The sequence below is a fragment of the Pongo pygmaeus genome, chromosome 11 (assembly GCF_028885625.2).
Source record: "Pongo pygmaeus isolate AG05252 chromosome 11, NHGRI_mPonPyg2-v2.0_pri, whole genome shotgun sequence".
Classification (NCBI taxonomy): Eukaryota; Metazoa; Chordata; class Mammalia; order Primates; family Hominidae; genus Pongo; species Pongo pygmaeus.
The window spans coordinates 70,119,747-70,143,781 of NC_072384.2; the positions used below are offsets into that span (position 1 = coordinate 70,119,747).

The 24,035-nt window shown below is 42.3% G+C and overlaps 1 protein-coding gene across 3 annotated transcripts in view; it reads left to right on the top strand.

Annotated features, from left to right (window-relative positions):
* MYO3B (myosin IIIB) overlaps positions 1 to 24,035 on the top strand; it is a 485,003-nt gene that overhangs the window by 340,146 nt on the left and 120,822 nt on the right. For all 3 annotated transcript variants that reach the window (XM_054476982.1, XM_054476984.1, XM_054476983.2), the window contains 2 exons: positions 7,296 to 7,397; positions 12,209 to 12,311. In XM_054476982.1, the coding sequence (XP_054332957.1) occupies positions 7,296 to 7,397; positions 12,209 to 12,311 (205 nt within the window). The remainder of the gene's footprint in view (positions 1 to 7,295; positions 7,398 to 12,208; positions 12,312 to 24,035) is intronic.

Here is a 24,035-nt window from a genome sequence, read left to right on the forward strand (position 1 = left end):
ATGCTATCTTGGTTTCCCTAGCTCTCCCATACTTGAGAAAGTGGGGCTTTCTTTCTTCTTTTTCTTTTTTTTTTTTTTTGAGATGGAGTCTCGCTCTGTCACCCAGGCTGGGGTGCAATGGCGCATTCTTGGCTTACTGCAATCTCCCCTTCCCGAGTTCAAGGGATTCTCCTGCCTCAGCCTCCCGAGTAGCTAGGATTACAGACATACACCACCACACCCAGCTCTTTTATTAGTAGAGATGGGGTTTCACCATGTTGGTCAGGCTGGTCTCGAACTCCTGACCTCAAGTGATCCACACCCCTCAGCCTCCCAAAGTGCTGGGATTACAGGTGTGAGCTACTGTGCCTGGCCTGGGGCTGATTTCTGACAGCTGCAGGCTTAACATATCTTGTAGGGGAAAATGTCTAGGGGGCAAGCATTGTGGTTTACTTTAGGAAAACATACCTTGTCTGTGACAAGGCTTAGAGCAAGTGGTGTAGTACAGAGAGAGGATGGCCTGTGGCTTCAAGGTTTCTGACAAGAAATGAGCTCTGCCAAATCTCTCTTTGGCACAAACCATAGAATTTTTGTCATGGCATAGCTTGGAATGCACAGGAATCTCCTTTGCTATGGAATAAAATTATTGCCCATGCTAGGATTAAATAAGCCAGAGGGCAGAATACCGTTTACCTAATGCACAGAGAGGAAGCTGCAAAGTCATTGTGGGCTGGAGGTCCACTCGTGCCCAACATCGTACTGGCATGGCACAAGTATGCTTAAGATGAAACTTTTGTGCAACAGTAGGTACCCCTAGGACTCGATATTATAAGTTCGGAGGATGCCAGTGGTTAGAGCCTACAATCTGGAATCAGTTTTCTCCATTATGAACCTTGTTTAGCATTCCAGACTCGGCCGCAAAGAAGTGGTGCCTGAAAAGGTATCTTTGCCACCTCAACACGGAATGAAACAACATTATTATGATCAATTACATACTCGAGTTGTCTTTACGTCTTTAAAAAAATTTCATGTAGAATCGTAAAATATGTTATCACATTTTATAACTTTTATTAGTTGTGTAGACTGTAACTATACAATAGTAAAGAAACATTTAGGGGAAAGCTAACTGGGCTGTGGCAAGAATGATCATGCTATTTTTCTTCAAGAGACTCTTGGAAATAGAAAGGCAGACTTTGTTTTACCTCTTAACAGAGGAACCAGGAGCACAGAGAGTTAAATAAGTTGTGTCTCCCCTTACGTGTTCTGCGAGTTTAAACACTGGTTTCAGAGCCCTCTTCAGAGCCTTCACTCGGTGCTCTTTCCAGTAGACCATGCCCTGCCATTGGTTTCCATCTTGAATATGACACATTAGACATAAGGTACCAGTCAAAGCTTTGGAAAGAGTTAAAATACTGTCCTAGGCATGTGGAGTTTAGAGTCAAACAATGAAAGTTAAATGATGGCTATGCTGCCATTTGCCATGTAGTTTGGGGAAAGTTCCTTAACTTCTGAGCCTTAGTTTCCTCAGCTGTAAAATGGGACTCATTAAGGCCTAATCCTCAGGACTGCTATGAAAATGGTAGCAGGTAATATATGCAAAGCATCCTGCACAGTACCTGGCACATGGTACGTATTCACTAAATGAAATGTTACTTCCCTCTCTGTACTCCCTTCCTAAATGTGAACTTCACTGGGGGCGGGGGTGGGAAAACTCTGTGAAATACTCTTCTATGGAGAACATAATAATGCTGTAACTTCAGGCCGGGCACAGTGGCTCAAGCATATAATCCCAGCACTTTGGGAGGCCGAGGTGGGTGGATCACTTGAGGTCAGGAGTTTGAGACCAGCCTGGCCAATATGGCAAAATCCCATCTCTACTAAAAACACAAAAATTAGCTGGACATGGTGGCGCACGCCTGTAATCCCAGGTACTTGGGAGGCTGAGCGGGGAGGATTGCATGAACCCAGGAGGCAGAGGTTGCAGTGAGCCAAGATCGCACCACTGCACTCCAATATGGGTGACACGGTGAGACCCCGTCTCAAAAAACAAAAACAAAATGCTGTAACTTCAAAAAGATGAAACAATTTCTTTCATTTCTGGAGAAAAATAGTACCTGTCAAATCTCAAATTCGATTACAGTAAAATCTTCATAAAAAGAATTTTCCAAGTCTTAACTTACGTCTTATTTATTTGACAGGGAAAAAATAGAATACAACAATAACATGTAAGAGATTTCAAGTGGTTTTGTTTTTGTTTTTTTGCGAAGAGCTGTGCTCCATTCATGCTGAAACCTTGATTCGTTTGTGTATATAAAATTTTCAGGAACCTCAAAATTGTTAAGACTTAGGTGTGCTCCTGACATCATTTGTCCCCCTCACTAGTTTGAGGCCCTTTTGCAACTTGTTCTGAAAGATAGCAAGTTCCCTTGTCACCCTGCTTCTGTAAAGCCAGAAATTCTAAAATCTAGGAGCTAAATATCACCCAGATTTGTTGCCTTCTGGTGTGGAAAGCAAGTTGCCTTTCAGATGTCTGAAGAGCTGGAAGATCTTGGTGTACGTATCATGTTTAACCCACAGTGACGGGTGATTGGCAGCCTAACAGCTGAACGACAGCCGTTTGGCCAGGAGTTCAAACCTCAACACGATGAGCCATAGCAGGATCACGGTTTGATTTGCTGTGGCCATGAAGTCTGAATCACCAAATACAGAAGCAGAGGCAAGGGTGACAGCTGGTAGCCATTCTCATCAATAAAGTTGTGACGGTTGAGATGTACAAGTAACTAGAGCCTGCTAATTTCATAGACTTTGAGCCAAGTGCTTAGTGTCAAAACCAGCTATGGTCAATGATGCAAATGGTTGTGAAAAGTCCCTCATCAACAGCAAGGCTCTCCCCATCAGACTCTTTCCTCTGATGGATTAGAAGCAAATCTATTCCTGCTTTCTAGGAATAGATCCAGTTTGAAGAAAAGGAGGCCTTATTTTTTAAAATTCTAGTAAATTCTTAAAAGTCTATTAAGTATAATTTACATACAGTAAAATTCAGTTTGAGAAAACTAGATCCCCTCCATAATCAAGAAAAAGAACATTTCCAAAAAGTTCCCTTATGCCCTTCTTGACATCCACCCCCCCTCACCCTCACTAATGGGTTTTCTGTCCTATAGTCTTACCTCTTCCAGAGTCTTGTCCTTATAGTCTTGACTCTGTAAATGGAGTCATACAGTGTGAAACTTTTGAGTCTGGCTTTTTTCACTTAGCATAATGCTTCTGAGATTCATCTGCATGTTGCGTTTTTTAGTAGTTCATTTATTTTCATTGCTGAGCAGAATTTCAGTGTATGGATGTACCACAATTTTATTCATTTACCAGCTGAAGGACAATTGGATTGTTTCCTGTTCTTGGTGATTATGAATAAAGCTGCTATAAACATTTAGAGCATTTTCCTTTTTATTTTTTATTTTTTATTTTTTGAGACGGAGTCTCACTCTGTTGCCTAGGCTGGAGTGCAGTGGCGCCATCTCAGCTCACTGCAAACTCCGCCTCCCAGGTTCATGCCATTCTCCTGCCTCAGCCTCCCAAGTAGCTCGGACTACAGGTGCCCGCCACCACTCCTAGCTAATTTTTTTTTTTTGTATTTTTAGTAGAGACGGGGTTTCACCGTGTTAGCCAAGATGGTCTCGATCTCCTGACCTCGTGATCCGCCTGCCTCGGCCTCCCAAAGTGCTAGGATTACAGGTGTGAGCCACCGCGCCCAGCCTTAGAGCATTTTCCTTTTAAGGAAAATGTATAGTAAAGTAAATAACTTTGCTTCACAGGAAACCAGAACTGTAGGAGCAGGAATGATCCTAGAGGTGGAGGAAGTTGTTTTCTTTTTGATTAGCTGACAGGTATAGTTATTTTATACTTTTGCATAGCAATTTAGTCTATTCAAAGCACTTTCACACACCTTACTTCCCGTAATTATCATTATAGTAACCCTGAGAAGTAGGCTAGGAATCTTGCTTCATTTTACAGATAGAAGCTAGGAAATCTCCTATAATCCAGACTTCCTAATCCTTATTTGCTGTCGTTCCTTCTGAACATTTTCTCAACATCCTGTCTGTGCAGAACAGTCTGCTAGATTCTTTTGGGGTACCCACAAAATTTTTTTTTCCCATCAAGATGGAGCAGTCTTACATGGAATCAAACTGACCACTCTGGCCCAGGCTTGAAAGGAATACAAAACTGGGCCACTTAACACAGCCACAAGAAGCAAACAGTCTATGAAGCTACCAGAAGCAGGCAGGACATAAATTTTAAGAAAGAAATCCTGAAGCTGGTGGGAGTCAGAAGAGAATGGATTGACGGTCCCTAGATGATCAGCAGGAAGGGGAATTCCCCAGACAATGCTGTTCCAGGACAAGCAAGAAACTGATTTCTAGGATAATGGAAAACTTCCCTCCCTGGCTTCCAGGTTGGGAAAAACAGTTACCAGGGAAGATTTTCTTTGAACTCAGTCAAAGTTTAACTGGGATAATGACTGGAATTAAGTACTGGATAATCAAAGTGGAAAATGCTTTCAGAGGCCTGAAATTACTAGACTTGTTTTGTGTGGTAGAGATGGAGGCCAGGATTTCTTATAGGGCTGTAGAAAAAAAAAATGTGTCAATGAGATTCTATTGTTTAAGAATCCAACTTTCTTGGTGCTGCTTTTGGTGGCATTTGCCTGTCAGACCTCCCACAAGTTGGCCTCTTTATCCTTTATATTCTGATAAGATGGCTGATGACCAGCTGTCAGTCCAAGCCAGAAACCACACTGGCTCCTTGTAAAATCTGCCAGCAGCGGTTAGGAGGGGAAGCCTGGGCTTTTGTGCCTCATCCGTATACGCCTTCTCTGCCAGATACAGTGGGTGCCGTTTGCCAGGCCCATTATGAGGGCAGGAACGTTTACCCAGCCTAGATCACCAACCAGGAAACCTACCAGGACAGTGTCTCTGCTGAAACAATGCCTGATCTGTCCTTTGGGTGGGTCACTAAATGCCAGGCCAGGCCAGAGCCTCTTTCTGCAGCAGCTAGTCTGTGGGACCATTAGAGGCCCAAGCACATGAAAGAATGTAACAAAGGTCTGATTTTTTTACTTTCATTTATAAAGGGGGAAAAAAAGGAGAATAGGGATTATTATTTTTAAATGTTTAAATAAATGACTTGCATCATGTAATATTTAGGAGTTCAGACTTTAGGAAAAAATTTTGTGCTTGGGTTCAAATCCTGGCTCTGCCAGTCTACAGCTGTGTGACTTTGGGCAAGTCATTTAACCTCCCCTTGTCTCAATTTCCTCAGCTATAAAATGGGAATAATGTAGTCGCTCTCTTTTACGGTTACTATGAGGATTAAATGAGTTAATGTTTGTAAAGGGCTGAGAACAATGCATGGAACATAATAATCCATATGTGTGATAATTGTTAAATAAAAATAATGGAGCTTTTCTTCCCACCCAATTTTTCCCCGCACCCCCCAGCCAAATCAAGCTGAAAGTACATACCTTTCAGCTTGATCTTTTCCTTCTCTTTCTTCGAATTTCAGTGCTTAACATCTGTCATGCCACTCCCCAACCCCAAAATTAGATTCCTAGGGCTGCCATAACAAATTACCACAAACTGTGTAGCTGAAAACAGCAGCAACTTATTCTGTCACAGTTCTGGAGGCTAGACATCCATCAGGGTGTCAGCAACATTGGTTTCTACTGGAGGTTCTGACGGAAAGTCTGTTCCAAGTCTCTCTCCAGTCTCCTGTTGGTTCCTGGCAATCCTTGGCCTTCCTTGGTTTGTAGACCCATCACTCCACTCTCAGTTTCCATTGTCATATGCATTCTCACTGAGTCTCTCTGTGTCTTCACATGGCCTGTTTATGAGGACACCAGTCATTGGCTTCAGGACCCACCTTCATCCAGTATGACCTCATTTTTAATTAACTACATCTGCGAAAACCCTGTTTCCAACTAAAGTCACATTCTGAGGTTCTGAATGGACATGAATTTTGGGATATCACTAGTCAAACTGACACACCCCCTTAAAAGTTTCAGGTGCTTTCATATCTTTAATCTCTTTTTATTCTTACTTTGTGTATTAGAATGTGAGCTCCTTGGAGGAAGGGCCTGTGTCTCTTTAATTTACTTTGAGGCAGCTAGAAATGTTTACTTGGCCACTTGAAAGGAATGGAGAGACAAGGGTGACACCAAGCTGGGTGTGGAAAGGTGATACCTGAGATGGAGGAGTCAACCAGAAGGAGGCAGAAAGACAGGATTTTAAAAAATCACATCTGAGCAAATAATAAAGGAGAAAGATCAGGGATACCAAATATTCTAATGTGGTATATTTGGAAGCACTGCTGCCAGAAATAGAAATAGCCAAAGCCAGAAGGAAGGTGCAGGAAGTGAGAACAAGGTCTAGGTAAGAGGCCAGGAAAAAAGGAGATGGGGACAGAGTTATTGCCTTGGGGCAGGAACCAGAAAAAATCTCCTCCATGAGGAGGGGGACTCCTGCTGCCAGTGTAGTTTCTGTCTAAAGTCAGGAGATCCAGTGGAAAGAACCTGCCTTCTCCAGATATCTGAGGTAAAAGATGTTGGAACATCTTCAGCCCCTCGTGACCTTGAGGTCATGGAGAATGGAAGAAGAGATGTGACAGCTGGGAAAATCCCTGGTAGAGCCATTATGTTGTGGAATCCAACAGGAAGTAAGCTGACTAGACAATGAGAAGCTGCAATGTGATATTCCTCAAGTGAATAGAGTATGTAGTCCATCTTCTCCCTGACAGCATAATAAAGATCTATGATCAGGGCTGCAAGACCATAGGAAGGGAGGGGCACTTCCAAGAGGCAGAGATGTGGAGGAGAAAAAGGAGCAGCTTCCTGGGAGAGAGCTCACCCTTCTGTTTACTTCCCTGGTAGTGGCAACTGAAAGACAGCAGGAAAGCTATCCAGTGATCAAACCAAGAGTCCTAGCCTGGTGCACTGATGACCTGTGTTTGTCACTGAGTTTCCCTGTTTGACTAATGTGATCAGTGACACAGTTTCCCCAAATTACCCGATGTCATCCAGCTAGTAGAGAATCTAGCCAGAACAATTATTAATTCTCCTGTTTCCTACTATTGTGCCCTTTCTCAACTACACTGTATTAAATCTTAAAAATAAGCACCAAGTCCATAAGTGAGATTAGTCACCTTGGTGCCTTGAACCATAAGAAAAGTATGGATTTTCCTGGCTAGCTTGTATCACTCAGTTTGGTAATTCATCTAGGTGTGGGAGCATAACTTTGAGAAAGTCCTTTTGTTTCATTCCACAGGGGACACTTCAAACCAAAGCAGTGGGCCACATTCCCCCGTCGCAGCGGCTACCAGGGGAAGTGCCAAGGTTCAAGACTGCAGCGAGCCTGCTGACCATAAAGGTAGAGTCTTTCGAGGTTTAGAATGGGTGTTCTAAATTCAGGGCATTCCAGAGAAGGTTCCAAAGCTGGAAGTGATCACCTCTTATATAAGAACCTTCTGTCCACCACTCCTTCTTTTTTCTATAGGTGACAGCCGATTAAATTTAAGGCCAATCTTGCAAAGGATTCTGAAAGGTGATTTCATAGAAGGGAATAGAATAGACAGGGATAAGCTCAGTTCCTCGAGCTGGCTCTCCACCTCCTTCCGTGTTCCCTGGGACACTGGTCTCGTTGCAGCTCTCCTTACCAATGGCTTCGCCTTAACCCATCCTCTTGAGGCAGACTCTGACATGTTTGTATCAGATTTACCTTAAGACTGAGGAAAGTTTAGTGTCTCGGGAAGATCTTTCTATGATCCAGAACCTGGTATATAGATCTCAGACTAATTGAGAACATTCATGGAAGGAAAGAGTACTGTGGACAAGAAGTGGAAACGTGGGTTTCTGGTCTCAGTTCTCCACCAGTTAATATCCCTAAGCTCCAGTCATGGTAACATGAGAGAATTGGACTAAATCATGGTTTTCAAACATTTTAAAAATATTGCAGTCTCACCCTTTTGAATTTTGAAGGTACCTGGACTTCTGCTTGAGAGGCTGTGATTTTTGAAGTATGGTCTTTAATGCCAGCACCTGCATTTGATGGAAAGTGAAGATTTTGTGGTAGAATTTACAGTTACAGTTTATCTGCCAGCCCAAGTGCCACTGCCCAGTGTGTAGGCAGAGAGGGTCTGGGTAGTTCAGACTCCTTTAGTATCTCTCACTCAGTCTGTTTCAAGGAAATACTGAACTGGAACTTTACCTTGGGGCAAGGAGGTTAGGAAGTAGGAGAAAAAGAGAAGTAGCAGGATCCAGGAGAACATCAGTGTTTCTTGAACTTGAGGAGACTTGGGGATGGAGACAATGAGAAAGTTTTCATTTTCAAAAGAAAGGTGTCTGGCTATTACTGACTGAGGATGCAGACCACTGTTTTCCCCTAGAAATCACAAATAGGAGATCCTCCAGTATAGGAAGTCACAAATAGGAGATCCTCCAAAGATGTGTTATGCTTGGCCAGGCACAGTGCTTTTTAAAAAACTTTGAACCTGAATGTCTTTAAGTGGGGTGTGAATTCTCTGGTTCATCACAAACCCCATGATTCCCCATCCTCTTTGCCTGATACTTCACACATTGATATGTCTTCCTATATGGCCCCGAAGGCATTTGCAACACCTCCTAATGGTGTTCTTGGTGGGTTGGTTGGTTTGTTTGTTTGTTTGTTTTCTGACAGGCAGATGCTTTTCCATCTTACTTCAAAACAGTCTGATAGAGACAGGCGCAGTGGCTCATGCCTGTAATCCCAGCACTTTAGGAGGCTGAGGCAGGTGGATCACCTGAGGTTGGGAGTTCGAGACCAGCCTGACCAACATGGAGAAACCCCATCTCTACTAAAAGTAGAAAAAATTAGCTGGGCGTGGTGGCGCATGCCTGTAATCCCAGCTACTTGGGAGGCTGAGGCAGGAGAATTGCTTGAACCTAGGAGGCGGAGGTTGCAGTGAGCCGAGATCGAGTCATTGCACTCCAGTCTGGGCAACAAGAGCGAAACTCCATCTCAAAAAAAAAAAAAAAAAAAAAAAGTCTGATAAAGACTTGACACTTGACTAATTTTTCTCCTTGAAAAATATGAATGGCTCAGCTGGGCAAGGTACCTCACGCCTGTAATCCCAGCACTTTGGGAGGCCGAGATGGGCCGATCACGAGGTCAGGAAATAGAGACCACCCTGGCTAACACACAATGAAACCCTGTCTCTACTAAAAATACAAAAAATTAGCTGGGCATGGTGGCAGGCACCTGTAGTCCCAGCTGCTTGGGAGGCTGAGGCAGGAGAATGGTGTGAACCTGGGAGGCTGAGCTTGCAGTGAGCCGAGATCACGGCACTGAACTACAGCCTGGGTAACAGAGCGAGACTCCGTCTCAAAAAAAAAAAAAAAAAAAAATATGAATGGCTCATAGAGCTCAATCAGATTTTGGAAGGATTCAGTTCCTCCAGAACTCCACTCCAAGTATTGCTTTACTTCATTAAACCAGAAACACTTAGGAACCCTCCCTGATGAAAGGTGACCCATCTCTAGAGAAACTTCTATTGTCACACCTGTACATTCCCCAAGTTCGGCATTTTATGAATATTTCTACTATTTAAGTTCATAATTTTATTTTTCAGCCATGTCACTGGTCTAATTTTTTTTTTAACTCAACCTATTCATACACTTAAAATGAGTCACCTTCTCTGTCTTTTTTTTCCTTCATATCTCCATTTCTCCAATTTCCTTGTTCAGCAATTCATTTGCCAGCGAGAAGCCAGGTGATTCCAACTGTCACCAGATCATACTGAAAACCGTTTGACAATTTTGGATGCTGCCTTGAATTCGATGGTTTGATAATCTTATTTATCTCTTTAGTTTGACCCAAATCCTTCTCCCTGTTCTTCAGCAAAGCTGGGGGATGGAGGAGCAGATTCCCTCTAAGCTTTATTCAGAATATTCTGTAAGTTTCTGGTTTTATACTTCAAATAACTCTTAAAAATCAATATTTTGATGACTGAAGTGTAAATTAATAAGAAACATGGAATAAGTTTTCCCTTCAATTACATGAACAGAAATTCTATGGAAACCCCAGCAAAGTAGCTGGGGTCATTTGCTGAACCAGGTAAAGATGTTGCTTCCTCTCATTCTGGTCTTGGACATGGCACCTTCATAAGGAGAGTCCCAAACCAAAAGAGATTTTACAGTTTTTTTTTTCAGATCTCTTTGTGCTATTTTCTTCTTTGGATGGCTATTGCTCCTTATTATTATTAGTTTTTTAACTGAGGATTTCAAAATAGGTACAGACAAAAGCTTGCAATCTTAGCTTTCCACAAGGGCACTATCATTTGGCCTTTGATCAGTGGTAGCTCTTAGTGCTGCTGATTTGGGCCAGAGAACAAGATTAAAAATTATTTGTGGTGATTTTTCCTTCTTAACAGGGAAACAGAAAGATATTTGTACCCCTGAAGTGGGTTCCCCTTTTTTGTTTTTATGTCAGTTCTTGCTTTTATGTTGCTTATCACAGCACTGCAAGTGAGTGTGGGCCAAACAGTGGTTTAGAATCTCCAAGAGGGGGAAAACCTGCCTGGTGCTCTAACTAGAGGATTTTATCAACGGAGAAAAGGCAATGGGGGAAGGGAAGGGAATTAGTTAATGAAATTCTAATAGGCTGTGGCTATTTTTCTTTATTTCTACTTTTTCCTTCTTTCAATATTGTTGTTTCACTGTTTGGCCATAATGTTTTGTGTGTGTGTGTGTGTGTGTGTGTGTGTGTGTGTGTAATAATAAAAATGTATTAATGTCTCATTTAAATTTTTCTCTTTGTCCTTTTGGTGTTTGTAGCAATAATAATAATAACAACAACAACAAATCTTTTTATCCATTACCTTAGCTCAAAGAATTGCACTTATTCCACACAAGAAATATTTATGCTAAGGAACCAAACTAACAATTTAAAATCAGCACATGTTCTTTCCAGAACAGACAACACAGAAACAACTGATTTATATACTTTTTGTTTATTTTTCTACACTCCATTTCTATCATGTATTCTGTAATCATAATGTCAACCATTTATGCATCTTCCCAGTAAGTCACAATTCCCGAATTTATAGATTATCTTTGTTGGTTATATTTCAGTTTGGATGGTTCTAGGTTATCTAAAATAAGGATGACAAGTAGGTGTGCGGTCTCCTTCCAACCCTAACTGATTGGTAGTGACTACTTGGAACAGTGGTTCTCAGCCCTGGCCACATATTAAAATTGTCTAGGGAACTTTTAATAATTGAAAGCAGCTCCCATCCCAGATCAATGTCAGAATCTCTAGGGCTGGTCCTAGGCATGTTTAAAATCTTCCTGGATGTTTCTAATGTACAGCCAGGAGTAAGACTCGCTGATCTGGAAGCAGTGTCTCTCAAAATTTAACATGGATCAAGATCACCTGGAGAGCTTGATAAAAACACAGATTGCAAGACCCTACCTGTAGAGTCTCTGATTCACTAAGTCTGAAGTTGGGCCCAAGAATGTTCATTTCTAGTAAGTTTCCAGGTGATGTTGATGCTACTTGTTGGGCCACACTTTGACAACCACTGATGCGAAGTGTTAAGAAGGAACTTGAGGTTGAATTAAAGTTCAGTGGAAAAGAAGGCCATGATTGATTAGCCATGGTCACTGGAAGAAAGAATTCTATTTGTTACCCTCATTCTTGAGAAACTCATCAATAAACTGTCCTCAATCAAGATGTGGAAATAGGTTACTCCTGGGACGATTCCCTGTTTACAGTTAATCCTAGCCACATCATCACATTTTGTTCCTTGCCCTATCCACATCAGCAGGCAGCCTAGCCAGAACTAGAAGTTGATCTGCTGACTCTGTCTAGCACAGTGTTGTTCCAGCTATTGTATACTGCTTCTACCAGGACCCAAATCACTTGGGGCCTCTAATCTGTGTACTCTTTATATCTATTGCCAAAGAGAGGTAGCTTGTTTTCCTATAAGCATAAAAACAGTTTGCTGACTGAGACCAAGCATGGAACAAGACCTGGAATTGAGAACATCTCAATTTTAATGACACATCCTAGAAAAAAAACCTATAGCAAGTCAGGGAGTGGTATAAGGGCGGGGAGAGAAGGGCTGCAGAGAGTGCAGATGGGCACCAAAAGCTAACCCTACCTACTTCTGAACATATGCTTAGCCCTCCTTTATTTTCTCTCAGTTCTCAGGGGCTCTGTAGATCGTAGAAGCCATTCACAAGCAGAATCCAACAATGGCCATGCACAGACTTCAAGCAACTCTCCTGCTGTCACAGAGAAAAATGGGTGAGTGTTATCTGTAAAAGTTCCCTGTTGTAAACTCAGGTGCTCCATGGTAATGGATAATGAAACAAGTATTTCTACCACTATGGTATTTTGGTGAACTGGAGAGAGTGAAACCAAAAAGTGCTTCCAGGACTGGGCATGGTGGCTCATGCCTGTAATCCCAGCACTTTGGGGGGGCCGAGGTGGGTGGATCACCTGAGGACAGGAGTTCGAGACTAGCGTGGCCCACATGGCAAAACCCCGCCTCTACTAAAAATACAAAAATGAGCCGGCCATGGTGGCATGTGCCTGTAATCCCAGCTACTCAGGAGGCTGAGGCAGGAGAATCACTTGAACCCTGGAGGTGGAGGTTTCAGTGAGTCAAGATTGTGCCACTGCACTTCAGTCTGGGAAACACAGCAAGACTCTGTCTCAAAAAAGAAAAAAAAAAAAAGCGTTTCCATCAGATTCTCCCAAAAGTCTTTATTCTACAGAGCAACCTGAACACAACCCTACTTTTTGGGTTCTCTTCATGGTTAAATCTATACTTAGCCTCATTAGGTTAAACATCCTCCCCCTGGATATTTAGCAATGTCTGGAGACATTTTTGATTGTCACAACTTTGGAGGGAAGAGTTGTGCAGTTGGCATCTAATGGGCAGAAGCCTGTGACGCTGCTAAACCTCCTACAATGTACGACAAAGCCTCCCCGCAGCAAAGAATTGTCCAGCCTCAAATGTCAGTAGTCCCACAGTTGAGAAACCTACAGCCAGGCATGGTGGTGTGTGCCTGGAGACCCAGGTAATTGGGAGGCTGAGGTGGGAGTATCACTTCAGCCCAGGAATTTGAGTCCAGCCTAGGAAATATAGTTAGACTCTGTCTGTATATTAAAATATAAACATATATATATATATAAAATCTCATTTGGGGGAGATATATATATTATCTCATTTGGGTAGAAAAATGATGAGCTTCTAGAAAAACCCTAGATTTAAGCTAAAGCAAAAAGGGAGTATCATTTCCTGTTTAGCCACAGGTTTGAGTTAAATATAATTCAAAAGGAGTATAGCAGAGCTTGCCTTTCAGTGACCTCTGAGCTGCTCAAGCTGCAGGGCCCGATACCCTGGCTAAATGTAGGCTCAAGACACTTTAAGTCCAGCCAGGCCAGGCATGACACCAAGAGCTAAAGACACAAACAACTCCTAGGCCTGTTCTTCAGGGAAGCCTTTATAATCTGCCTTCTCTCAGATAAGGTTTCCAGAACCCATCACATATGTCACCAGGAGGAGGACACAGCTACAGGAAGGAGTGGACCATGGCAAAGGGAAGGCCTAATAGAATGAAACTTGCCTCTCTTATTTTCTTCCACATTGATTATGGGGAACTTCCTTAAAAGTTTTAGTCAAAGATTTCAAGAAAGAAGCAGGTCATTAGAGAGTTCTTTGCATCTTTTCACCTGGAAAAGAGAAAGTCTTAATTTACAATTTTAAACAATAATTTTAATTATTTTTATTATTTTATTTTGTGAGATCTCTTAAGATTTTTGAGACTTGATAAATTCTTAATACTTCCCCAGTGGTCTCAAATTGTCATTGGGCTGCTTTTAAAGTAAAGTACTTGCCTAAAAAGTCAGAATAGCTCATTTAAGGGCACTTTAGGAAAAGACCTAATATCTCATATTAGAATAACAAAGTTTACAATTTCTAATGTGGTAGAAAGATCACTGAGCTTGGGTGGAAGACTTAGTTTCTGATCCTAGCTAACATTTTCCAACTGTCTGACCTTGGGCAAGTCAGTGAACCAGTTTGGAAAATGACTTCAACCCCAGTCTGACTTCCTTAACCTCAACTGATGTCTGTCTTTACTGAGAACATCAGGACAGTGCTCTGAGCTCTTCTACTGCCCTTCTCTTCACCTTAGAATCTCTCCTTATCTTCAGCTGTCCTTCCTTCCTTTGCTCCCATCTCACAGACCCCAGATCCTCTTCCTTGTGCTGTGTTCCTGCCATCCAGGCCCTACCACTGTCAGTTAGCACCTCCCCTGCTTTCCCATCTTTTACATTCTACTATCACTTTCCATTTTGCTTATACCTCCCCCCATCCTAACAAAAGCCTGCCCTTGGCCTGTCCTTCCCTCTTTTTACTTTTACCACCAGACTTCCTCCAACTGCTATCCAGGTCCACACTGCCTCATTTCCTTGCTAAACCAACCCCTTTCTCCTTAATCCTGAATTCTGATTTGTGTCCCTACAATGTCCCTAAAACTCTTCTTGGGAAGCACAGCTCCCAGTTGCTAGAGCTTTATGTTCATCAGACTCTGCAGCATTTAGTTCCATGGGCCGTGTGTGCTTTCTTTGAAGAGCCCTCTTCCAAGGGTATCTGTAGTATTGCCTTCTTCAGGTGCTTCCTCAGAGGTATTCTCAGTGTTTGTTTTCTCTGGTTCCATCCTTCTTCTCTTCCACTCACCATTAAAATAAAGGCAATTCTCCAAGTCTTAGATTCTCTCCTTTCTCTCTTTCTCCCCTGGATGATACCATCTCTCACCAGTGTGTTATGGTATCAAGTCTCAGCTGTGTGAGCACGAGTCCCAAGTCTCTGTTCTGAGCTCCACACTCCTACACCCAACTCAGAGTGGACGTATATTCCTGATTCACACACCAAGACTTCAACAGAAAAGCCCCTCCTAAAGCACCTCCTCCACTCACCCTTCCGACTTCTATGATTGACATAAACACTCTCTTGTGAACTGGCCTTCAAACCTGGCACAGTCACTCTTGACCCCTACCTCTCACTTAACCTCACTTCCAATCATTTTCCAAGTACCCTTTCCTGGTCAAGGACTGCCATTATCTCTTTTTCTTTCTCCTTCTGTCTTTACAGACCAGCTTTCATTTCTCACACCTGATCAATTGTCTTACAACATATTCTGACTTGTTCAAAGAACTTTAATGGCTTCCTATTTTAGACCAAAAGAGGTTCCGACTTCTCAGGCTGCTGTTCCATGCTTCTCTCTAGCTCACTTCAGTTTGTCCTCCAGGATCACCTCCACCTTGTCCCTAATACACCTTATGGCCAACAAGAATCAGACTTCTTATTGTTCTACCAGTGCACCTTCCTCTCTTCTCTCTGCCCATTCCTTTCTGTTCAGCTCTTACCTTTTGGTCAAGACACATTGTCATATCCCTTTCCTCCATGAAGACCTAATTCTTTTTAATACTCCTTGAGCTGTAGCCCTTTTGTAACAGTACTACTCAAAGTGCTTTTTCACAACAGAATAATGAATTTGTCCCCAAATGTAAATCAACTCACTGCTTTCTTCATTAAGAAAGTCTCGTTACTAAAAAAAAAAAATCAGCTGAACCAAACAATGTACTTGGTGATGAATTAATTTACATTCTGGCACTAGCCCCTTATGTCATTGTGAGTAGTAACAATTCACAGACTGGGTCCTCACACCACACTTTGGTGTTTCAGTCTCTCTGGTGCTCTTCATATTTTACCTGGTGTTATGGTTGACCTTGTGCTAGCAAGTTAGCTTCTCAACAGTGAGGACTGAGTCTTACTCTTTCTTGTATCCAGTATACACAATAGCTACTCAATAAGTTTATTGAGCTAACTTTCAAAGCCACTTCTCAGCACTCAGATTTTTATGAGGGAAGTGTTTTTCCTGTCAGTCTTTGGGTAGTGGCAACAATAAGAGGATCCCGGATAACTTACCAAACAGTGGGCCAGGGTATCCCTGATCCAGGGACTGGGATTCTGTTGTCCCCCTTATGTTTGTCAACTCAGTGTTCTGTGAATCAACAAGGGCTGATAGGAAGGAGTTCTGGGGCAGAGGGTGGGGTAGGAGTAGGGAGGGGTTTGGGGTGGGCAGAGTAAGAAGAGAGCTGGGTTGTGTCACTGGTGATGTTCTCATTGGGAGTAACAAACATTCAACCCATAGATTCAAGGATCCCTCGAGACAAAAGGTCCAAAGACAGAAGTTCCGGGGCTGGGTCAGCCATTCAGGAATGTCAGCAAAGACACAGGCCCCTTGCATCTCTTTGCTTTGCTGTTCTCGGCATGTCAGTCATGCCCCAACTTATGGCCACGAGGTGGCCGAAGCAACACTAAGCATCACTTCCTCACGTGGCAATGTCTGGAGCAGGAAGACAGAAGTGGATGGAAAGGGGGTTCTTCTCAGGAGTCTCTCTCCATTTGCTAGGAGGGAAATCTTTCCCAGAAGTCATCCAGGAGACTTGTCTTGCATATGATTGGCCAGAATTTGCAGTGGTGGTTCTGCAGGAGAGCTGCAAAGGAGGTTGAGAGATTAGGCAAAGAAGAAGAGGGAAGCAACAAACAAGGTCTGCCTCAAGAGTCCTGGAGAGACAGTGATGGGAGCAGATAGGTACCAGGAAAAGATGAAGGGAAGGCAAAATCAGAGGGAAGAGTTCATAAGGAAGATCCATACACGTCAAGAAATATTGCTGCAAATAAGAACTGAAGGGAAGTGTTGAGATCATTCAGATTTATTGTTAGCATTTATTGCTATGCCAGTTTTTTTTTCCCCCACATTTTATCTCATGTAATTCTCACACCAGCCTTCTGGGTTGGTGTTACTCACTCTATATTACAGATAAACTGAACCTGAGGAAAGCTAAGGCAAATAGCTCATAAACAGTATCTCAGAGACCAGTGCTGGATTGGTTTCAGATCTACCTACACCTGCCCCCCATCAGCTAGTCGGGGAATCACTGGGTTATGCAGGGTCACACAGAGAATAAATGGTGGGTCTGGGCTTTGAATTCAGATCTTCTGTCTCCAACAATATTAACAACTGCTAGCATTTGGTTCATTAGGAACTTCCTGGGCACTGTGCTAAGTGGTTTTGTTTTTGTTTTTTGAGATGGAGTTTCACTCTGTTGCCCAGGCTGGAGTGCAATAGCACGATCTCAGCTCACTGCAACCTCCACCCTCTGGGTTCAAGTGATTCTCCTGCCTCAGCCTCCCGAGTAGCTGGGATTACAGGTGCGTGCCACAACACCTGGCTAATTTTCGTGTTTTTAGTGGAGATGGGGTTTTACCATGTTGGCCAGGCTGATCTCAAACTCCTGACGTCTAGCGATCCATCCCCCTCAGCCTCCCAAAGTGCTGGGATTATAGGCATCAGCCACCGTGCCTGGCCTGTGCTAAGGGTTTTACACGCATTATCCTGTTCAACCTTGTGGGAAAGGTACAGATTTTGTAATCTCTGACATTGAGAGATTACAAGTAACTTGCCAATGTTACTTAATCAGTAAAGTGACAGAATCAGGATTTGAACATGGGCCTTCTGACCACAGCACTCATTTTTTAACTGGTACATTCTACTGCCTCTCATGGCTCCAGGCTCCAAATAATTAGTCCAAGGCTTTTTCTCTCTACCCACATTGTCTCTATACCTGTCATTGTTTAAATCTTAAATCACCACCCACTGAGAAATACACCCTAATTGTTATAACTGTCACCCTGTGATTGATGAAGAAAATTCCAGCACCCAGTTCTTGGGAGAAAGCCTAAAGCCTTTCATGGGAAAGGTGGTCCCATCTGTGCATGATGGGACAGGGTTAACTTGGCTGGAGAGAAGGAAACCTCAAGTTGAAAGTAAAAGTGAGTGGTTGGGGTGATGCTTCTCTGCTTCACTTCCTATGTGAGCCTGTAACTGTGTACAGTGAATGCCAGAATGGAAATAGTCTTTTATGTTGTGGGGCTTTGTTCCCATGATGGTAGTCCCCCATTTTAATGCTGATAAATACAATGGTGAGGATTATGCCCCTTAATTTAATTTGGCCTGCATATGGCAAAGCTCTCACAAGGCTTTTATGTGATATTCTTTAACACAGCTAGCCTGTTGTTGTGTAAAAGGAACCCATATGAAGAGGCAGGAGATTGATAATGCTGGTGCAAATGTTTTCACAAGACGGCTTGTAACACACCCCCAGTGAAGCTGCTTCGTTATGGGCCCTTCAGTGAGGATTCAGATTCAGAGTGATGGGAACCTCCGTGACTCAGGCAGCTCGAGGAGAACTGGCACCTCACAAGGGGAAAATGAGTGCATATTTCTCCTGTGTGTCATCCTTGCGGCTCTGGGGCTTGGAGCCAATTGGGCTGACCTCAGAATTGATGAGCCAGAGAAACAGCCTCCCAGTCAGCAGGGCCAACTGTGGGCCAGATTTTCATGTGGGCTGTGAAGTACAGATTGTCACATATCTTGACGAACGTTGTGTGTGAGGGGTCACGGCAGAAATACATGGCAGTTCTAAGACTGTTGAACAGAACAAATCCTCCAGCAAATTTCCTACCAGTGTGGTCAAGTTAGTGCACTAATACGTTAGAGGACCCCATATGAAACCAGAGGGAAAATGGCAGGATGATGTGGGAGTGGTGGTAGGAATAGTAGCCTTCTCTGATCAAGTGCTTAAGATGTGGTAGACACTGTATATATTGTCTCATTTGGGTAGAAAAATGATGAGCTTTGGTGACAGACCTGGGTTTGAATCCTAGTTCAATTACTTACAAGCTATGAGACATTGGACAAGTTCCTTCCTCTCTCTGAACCTCAGTATCCTAGACTGCAAAAAGGGAATAATTGGGAGGACTGGAGATAATCAAAGCAAAGGAATTAGCACAGTTCTAGACATGTAATGAATACTCAATAAGGAATTATGGCAAGCTGTTGTTGGTCATGGTGATAGAAGTAGCAGCAATAATAGTAGTAATATTAGTATGGAGAAGTTTTCTATAAAGTTAAACTCATATGAAGGATCAAGACTTTGACTTAGCTCTAGAATTGTAGACTAAAATAAGCATTGAGGTTTCCATCACCTTAGAAACTTTGAACAATGCTCACTCTGTGCTTTAACTTTAGAGACAAATTTTATTTTCTTGTCTCTAAAGACTCCTGGCTCTTATCTCAGGAGTGAATCTGAGATTGACTTTGGGCTCAGGAGTCACCCTTACCAACATTGCCAGCATGACATTATCATACCCTCAAATAATAACTTTCAGAGCTTAGTTGATTGCTAGAACTTTCTTAGACTTTCTAGATTTTTAAAATATTAATTGGTCACATGTATTTTCAAAACCCTTTTGAAGGCAGAAACCTTATCACCAGCTGAAAGAAGCTTCAAGGAAAAAATCTGTTTTGAGTTATGTTTTTCCTTGAGGACTTGCTTATGGCCGTACATAAATATTTATCTGAACTATTTCAACAAACCCTAAATCATCAGTGATTCTTATGCAAAGAGTCCTTTTAGAAGATTTCTGTATGTCAAGAATTCCAGCAGTCTCTTTCTAAGAACAGATTCCAAGGACCAGAGGCCTCTTTTAAAATAGTTGGAACTCTTTGGTGGTTTTCAACATGTCTTTTGTTTTCATATTCTGTATATCTGTTCACACTATTCCATCTAAATAGAATTCCCTTGCCAGTCCTGTCTTTACCTGTTGATGTTTTACTCATCCTTCAAGGTCTCATTCACGTGACATGCAGACAAGGGCAAGAGAAGAGCATCCCAGGCAGGAGAAACAGAGTGTGCCATAGCCAGAGGCAGGATATGCAGAGCCACTCTTGGAAGGTGAGAGGTCCAGTGAGAAGAAGGCAGAGGGTAGGATGGGGGTGGTGTGAGGCAGGAAGAACTATTACAGGGAATAAGGCACCAAGATATGGGAGGTCTTCAAAGTACACAAAATGTTTTGTCATTCTATAGGTCAAAAGATGTAAACCCATAGTGTTTGGGTAGAATATAGTCTACAGACATGTTTTGTTTGGCTGAATGTTTTTAAATTTTTAAAATTAGATTCTAACACATAAAAATAGATTTCATGTCATTCGGACTTCTGATAGCTCTTAAAAAACCTGAGTATCTGGCAGCAAACTGCTGGAAGTGAGCAGGAGCTGTCTTTTACAGATCCCTACTTGCCCGCCTGCATAATTCATGGCTTGGCCTGCCAGCATCCAAGTTTGATTCTTGCCCGCTGTGTGCAGGGCACCATCTAGGTAGAGGAAACGATTCAGCTACAGACCCTGGAGCTGAACTGCCTCTGTTCTGGCCCAGGTTTGTGTCCAACTACCTCAATGACCTTGGGCAAGTGTGTTTCTAATAATGGTACTTACCTCATGTGGCCATTGTGAGAATAAACCATAGGAAACGTTTAGATGACTACCTAGTATGTAGTTAAGTGGACAAAAATGTTAGCTCTTATTACTGTATCCCACATGAGATAATAAACTTTAGGGCTGAAACTGTCGCTTATTTCTGTAGCACTCACAGACTCTAGAATTTAGAATCTTTGGCCATAACTGGCATAAAATGAAATAATTGATGAATGGATAAGTGAATATGTGCTCCTTGAGTTTTTATTTCTGTGAGGTCCAAAGCTAAATTTAATTACTTTGTTCTCTAGAAATGCTTCCTATTTACCTTGAGTTTGATTTGAGCATCCTAGTTAGTTGATAAAGGAGCTAGCTTCTCAAAAAGTCAAAAATCCTAATTAAACAAGTGAAGGGAGATTCTATTAACACTGTGTCATTTTTCTGTGATGCATCTACCTTCCTAACTCAAAAATAAACTCCAAGTTTGGGAAGATGTTTCTGTGTTTTCTTTAGGAAGCTCACTTATTGGCTGGTAGCCGTCTATGGTTAATATCTCAAATTGAGGGTCAGTTGCTAGGAACTAGGATGTGCTGGACTTCAGCAGATATGATGTTAGAATGGATGTTTGACTTGGGTTTTCTTATACCCCATGCCTGCCATGTGATCCACACTTCAAGGCAAAACTTTATTTATTTGTTTTTTTGAGATGGAGTTTCGCTCTGTCGCCAGACTGGAGTGCAGTGGCGCAATCTCAGCTCACTGCAACCTCTGCCTCCTGGGTTCAACTGATTCTCCTGCCTCAGCCTCCTGAGTAGCTGGGACTATAGCTGCGTACCACAATGACCAGCTAATTTTTGTATTTTTAGTAGAGACGGAGTTTCACCATGTTGGCCAGGATGGTCTCAATCTCTTGACCTCAAGTGATCCACCTGCCTCAGCCTCCCAAAGTGCTGGGATTGCGTGCATGAGCCACTGTGCCCAGCCTCAAGGCAAATATTTTTGTGTCCGATGCATCAGATGACGATGGACGGTTTGGCATAGGAACCAACTTTCAGTTTTTTAACATTTCTTCTGTATAACTGAAGTCACATCATCATCCCCATCAAGGCCTTCAATGTGATCACCTGTGGACGTGAACTTTTATGTTTACATTAATTTATCCCTAAACATACTTGCTGTCAACAATGTTGCTCTACAAAGTTGACTAGCAATGTTGGGCTCACGGGCTCTCTGGAAAACTTGAACATTTTCAAACCCATTTTAATTTCGTTTGAATAAACTTCATCTAAAACTGAATCATGTACTCAAGATTCCAAAAAATTGCTGTTTAATTTCACCTGATAGCTCTCTTCTTTCTTATAAAAAGTCAATTTTTTAGTATGATATTTTTAGCATGATAGTGCCTCTGCTTTTTCTAAAGAACTCTAAATCTCTCACACATGAACACAAAGAGTAGAACAACAGACACTGGAACCTACTTGAGGGTAGAGGTCGGGAGGAGGGGGAGGAGCAGAGAAAATGATTATTGGGTATTAAGCTTAGTACCTGGGTGATGGAATAATCTGTACAACAAACCCCTATGACACAAGTTTACCGATATAACAAACCGGAGCATGTATTCTTGGACCTAAAATAAAAGTTAAAAAAAAAAAAAAGAAATTTCAATCTCCTTTAGACCTCTCCTTTCCTTCCTTCCCTTCTGTCCTCCTTCTCTCCCTCCCTCCCTTCCTTCTTCCTTTTCTTTCTTTCTTCTTTGTGTCTCTCCTTATACTATTTATATCTACATCTCTAAAGTTCTGGTTTCTGATCCAAAAGACAATTTCAAATAATAAGAAAATCTGATAAGATCTCTAACCATTTCTCTGTTCCTCATCCCCTTCCTGCATTACCCGTAGAAATTCAGCACATTGCTGGTACCTACATTGTATCCTCATCAAGACCTTTATTATATTCAGTCTCAGAATGAGTTTCTGCCCAAAAGATCTTTACATATTGAGCCTATTTTCAAAAGTTTGAGAAAGGAAAATGGACTCAAGTGGAAAATATTACAGGAAACAAAATTTTGTAAAAATGTGCTTTATATAAGAGTGCTTCATTATCAACACATAAAGAAACCTAGATTATAATCCTACAGGTTGAAAGAAGATTAACTTTGTACATTTTCACAATTTTATTAACTTCACTTTCTTCACTGGGTTATAAGGAAAACATAGTGGTGTTTCAGTTCCAAGTATATTTTGTGAATTAAATAGCAGCTTGTTCCTCACTATAAAAAACAAATATGCCAATGTATTTTCCACTAGCATCGCCCTGGTCACCTTAAATTAAGAAGACACTGGAGTATTTGCCATTAAAGGCTGTTAACAGTGGTAATGCCAAATCTCTGTGTGCATCTTAGTAACTTCTCAGACTTGTCTCCTTGATGAATAGACAAAACAGGAGGAGGGGTGAATTTGTTCTTTTTATCTGAATGGTGTAGGTAGGGAAGACAGAGAGCAATAGAGAGCTCTCGTGAAACAGAGCTGTAGCAACTGCTGTGCTTGGGAAATTAGATAATAAACAGTCCCTGATACCAAAATTCTAATGGCCTAAGATCAACACAGTCTGGAGACGCAGGTGGGAGTGGCCTTCCTTGCTCTGATCCAGACCCTCCCAGGAGAGCTCTTTGTGTCAACAAGAACAGCCAGTGCTCCTGGCCAGCTCCCAGGACTCAGAGTGGGGCTATCATTTTTGTTTGCTTTGCAAATATCTTAATGGGAAGTGGTTCAACACCACCTATGGGTTAATCTGAGGGGTTCTGCTTGGCAGCTGTTAGCTCTGAGAACCACATGGCCACTCTCGGGTGCAGGGAGTCAGGCTAGCTGTTAACTACCCAGTGCCAGGTTGAGGCATCATCTTTGCTTATTGGATTTACTGACTGGCAGGAAACACCTTGTTGACTTTTATTTTTAGTTTGTTCCTCCTGGGAGAGCAAGGATGTTATTCTCAGATCCAACTGTGCTTTTTTCTCCAAGGGAGGGCAGTTGTTTAAATTATTTTTACTAGCGTGAAGGATCCTTTCACCTAAGCTCATTCTCAGAATCTGAAACTTCATATTAAAAGTGGTGGTATGGTGAAGGTGGAAGGGGCATTGTTGCCACGAGAAAGATTTAGTGTATTAGCCTGCAGGGAGGGCAAACAGTGGAAGCCACAGCCCTTGTCTTCACCTGGGATCTAAAGAGTTGGATAGACAGTGAATTTCTCTGCTCTACAGTTCCCTTAGTCCTCTCCCCCTCCCTCTCCTCCACCCCAGCATGGCTTTAACTTGTCTTATCTTGACCCATAGGAATGTTTCCCTGGGTGACACAACGAAGTCATGCCTTTCTGGATCTGTGTCTGCTGACATTGACACAGATGATCTCTTTCTTTATGCTTTCCTTACTGGATTTCAGGCAGGGTAGGATGGTTTCCACGAAGCAGGTTAGGGAAGTACCTGGAGTGATGACAGACATGTAGACAGTTTCCAAATGCCCCATTTGTGAAAATGCAGAAAGTTCAGATTTCTCTGTAGGTCCTGGAAAAAGTGTCTAGCTACCCTCAGGAATAGTGTGACCCTGCTTTTAAAGACTCATTCTTTCCTGGGGGTTTTCTACACCTA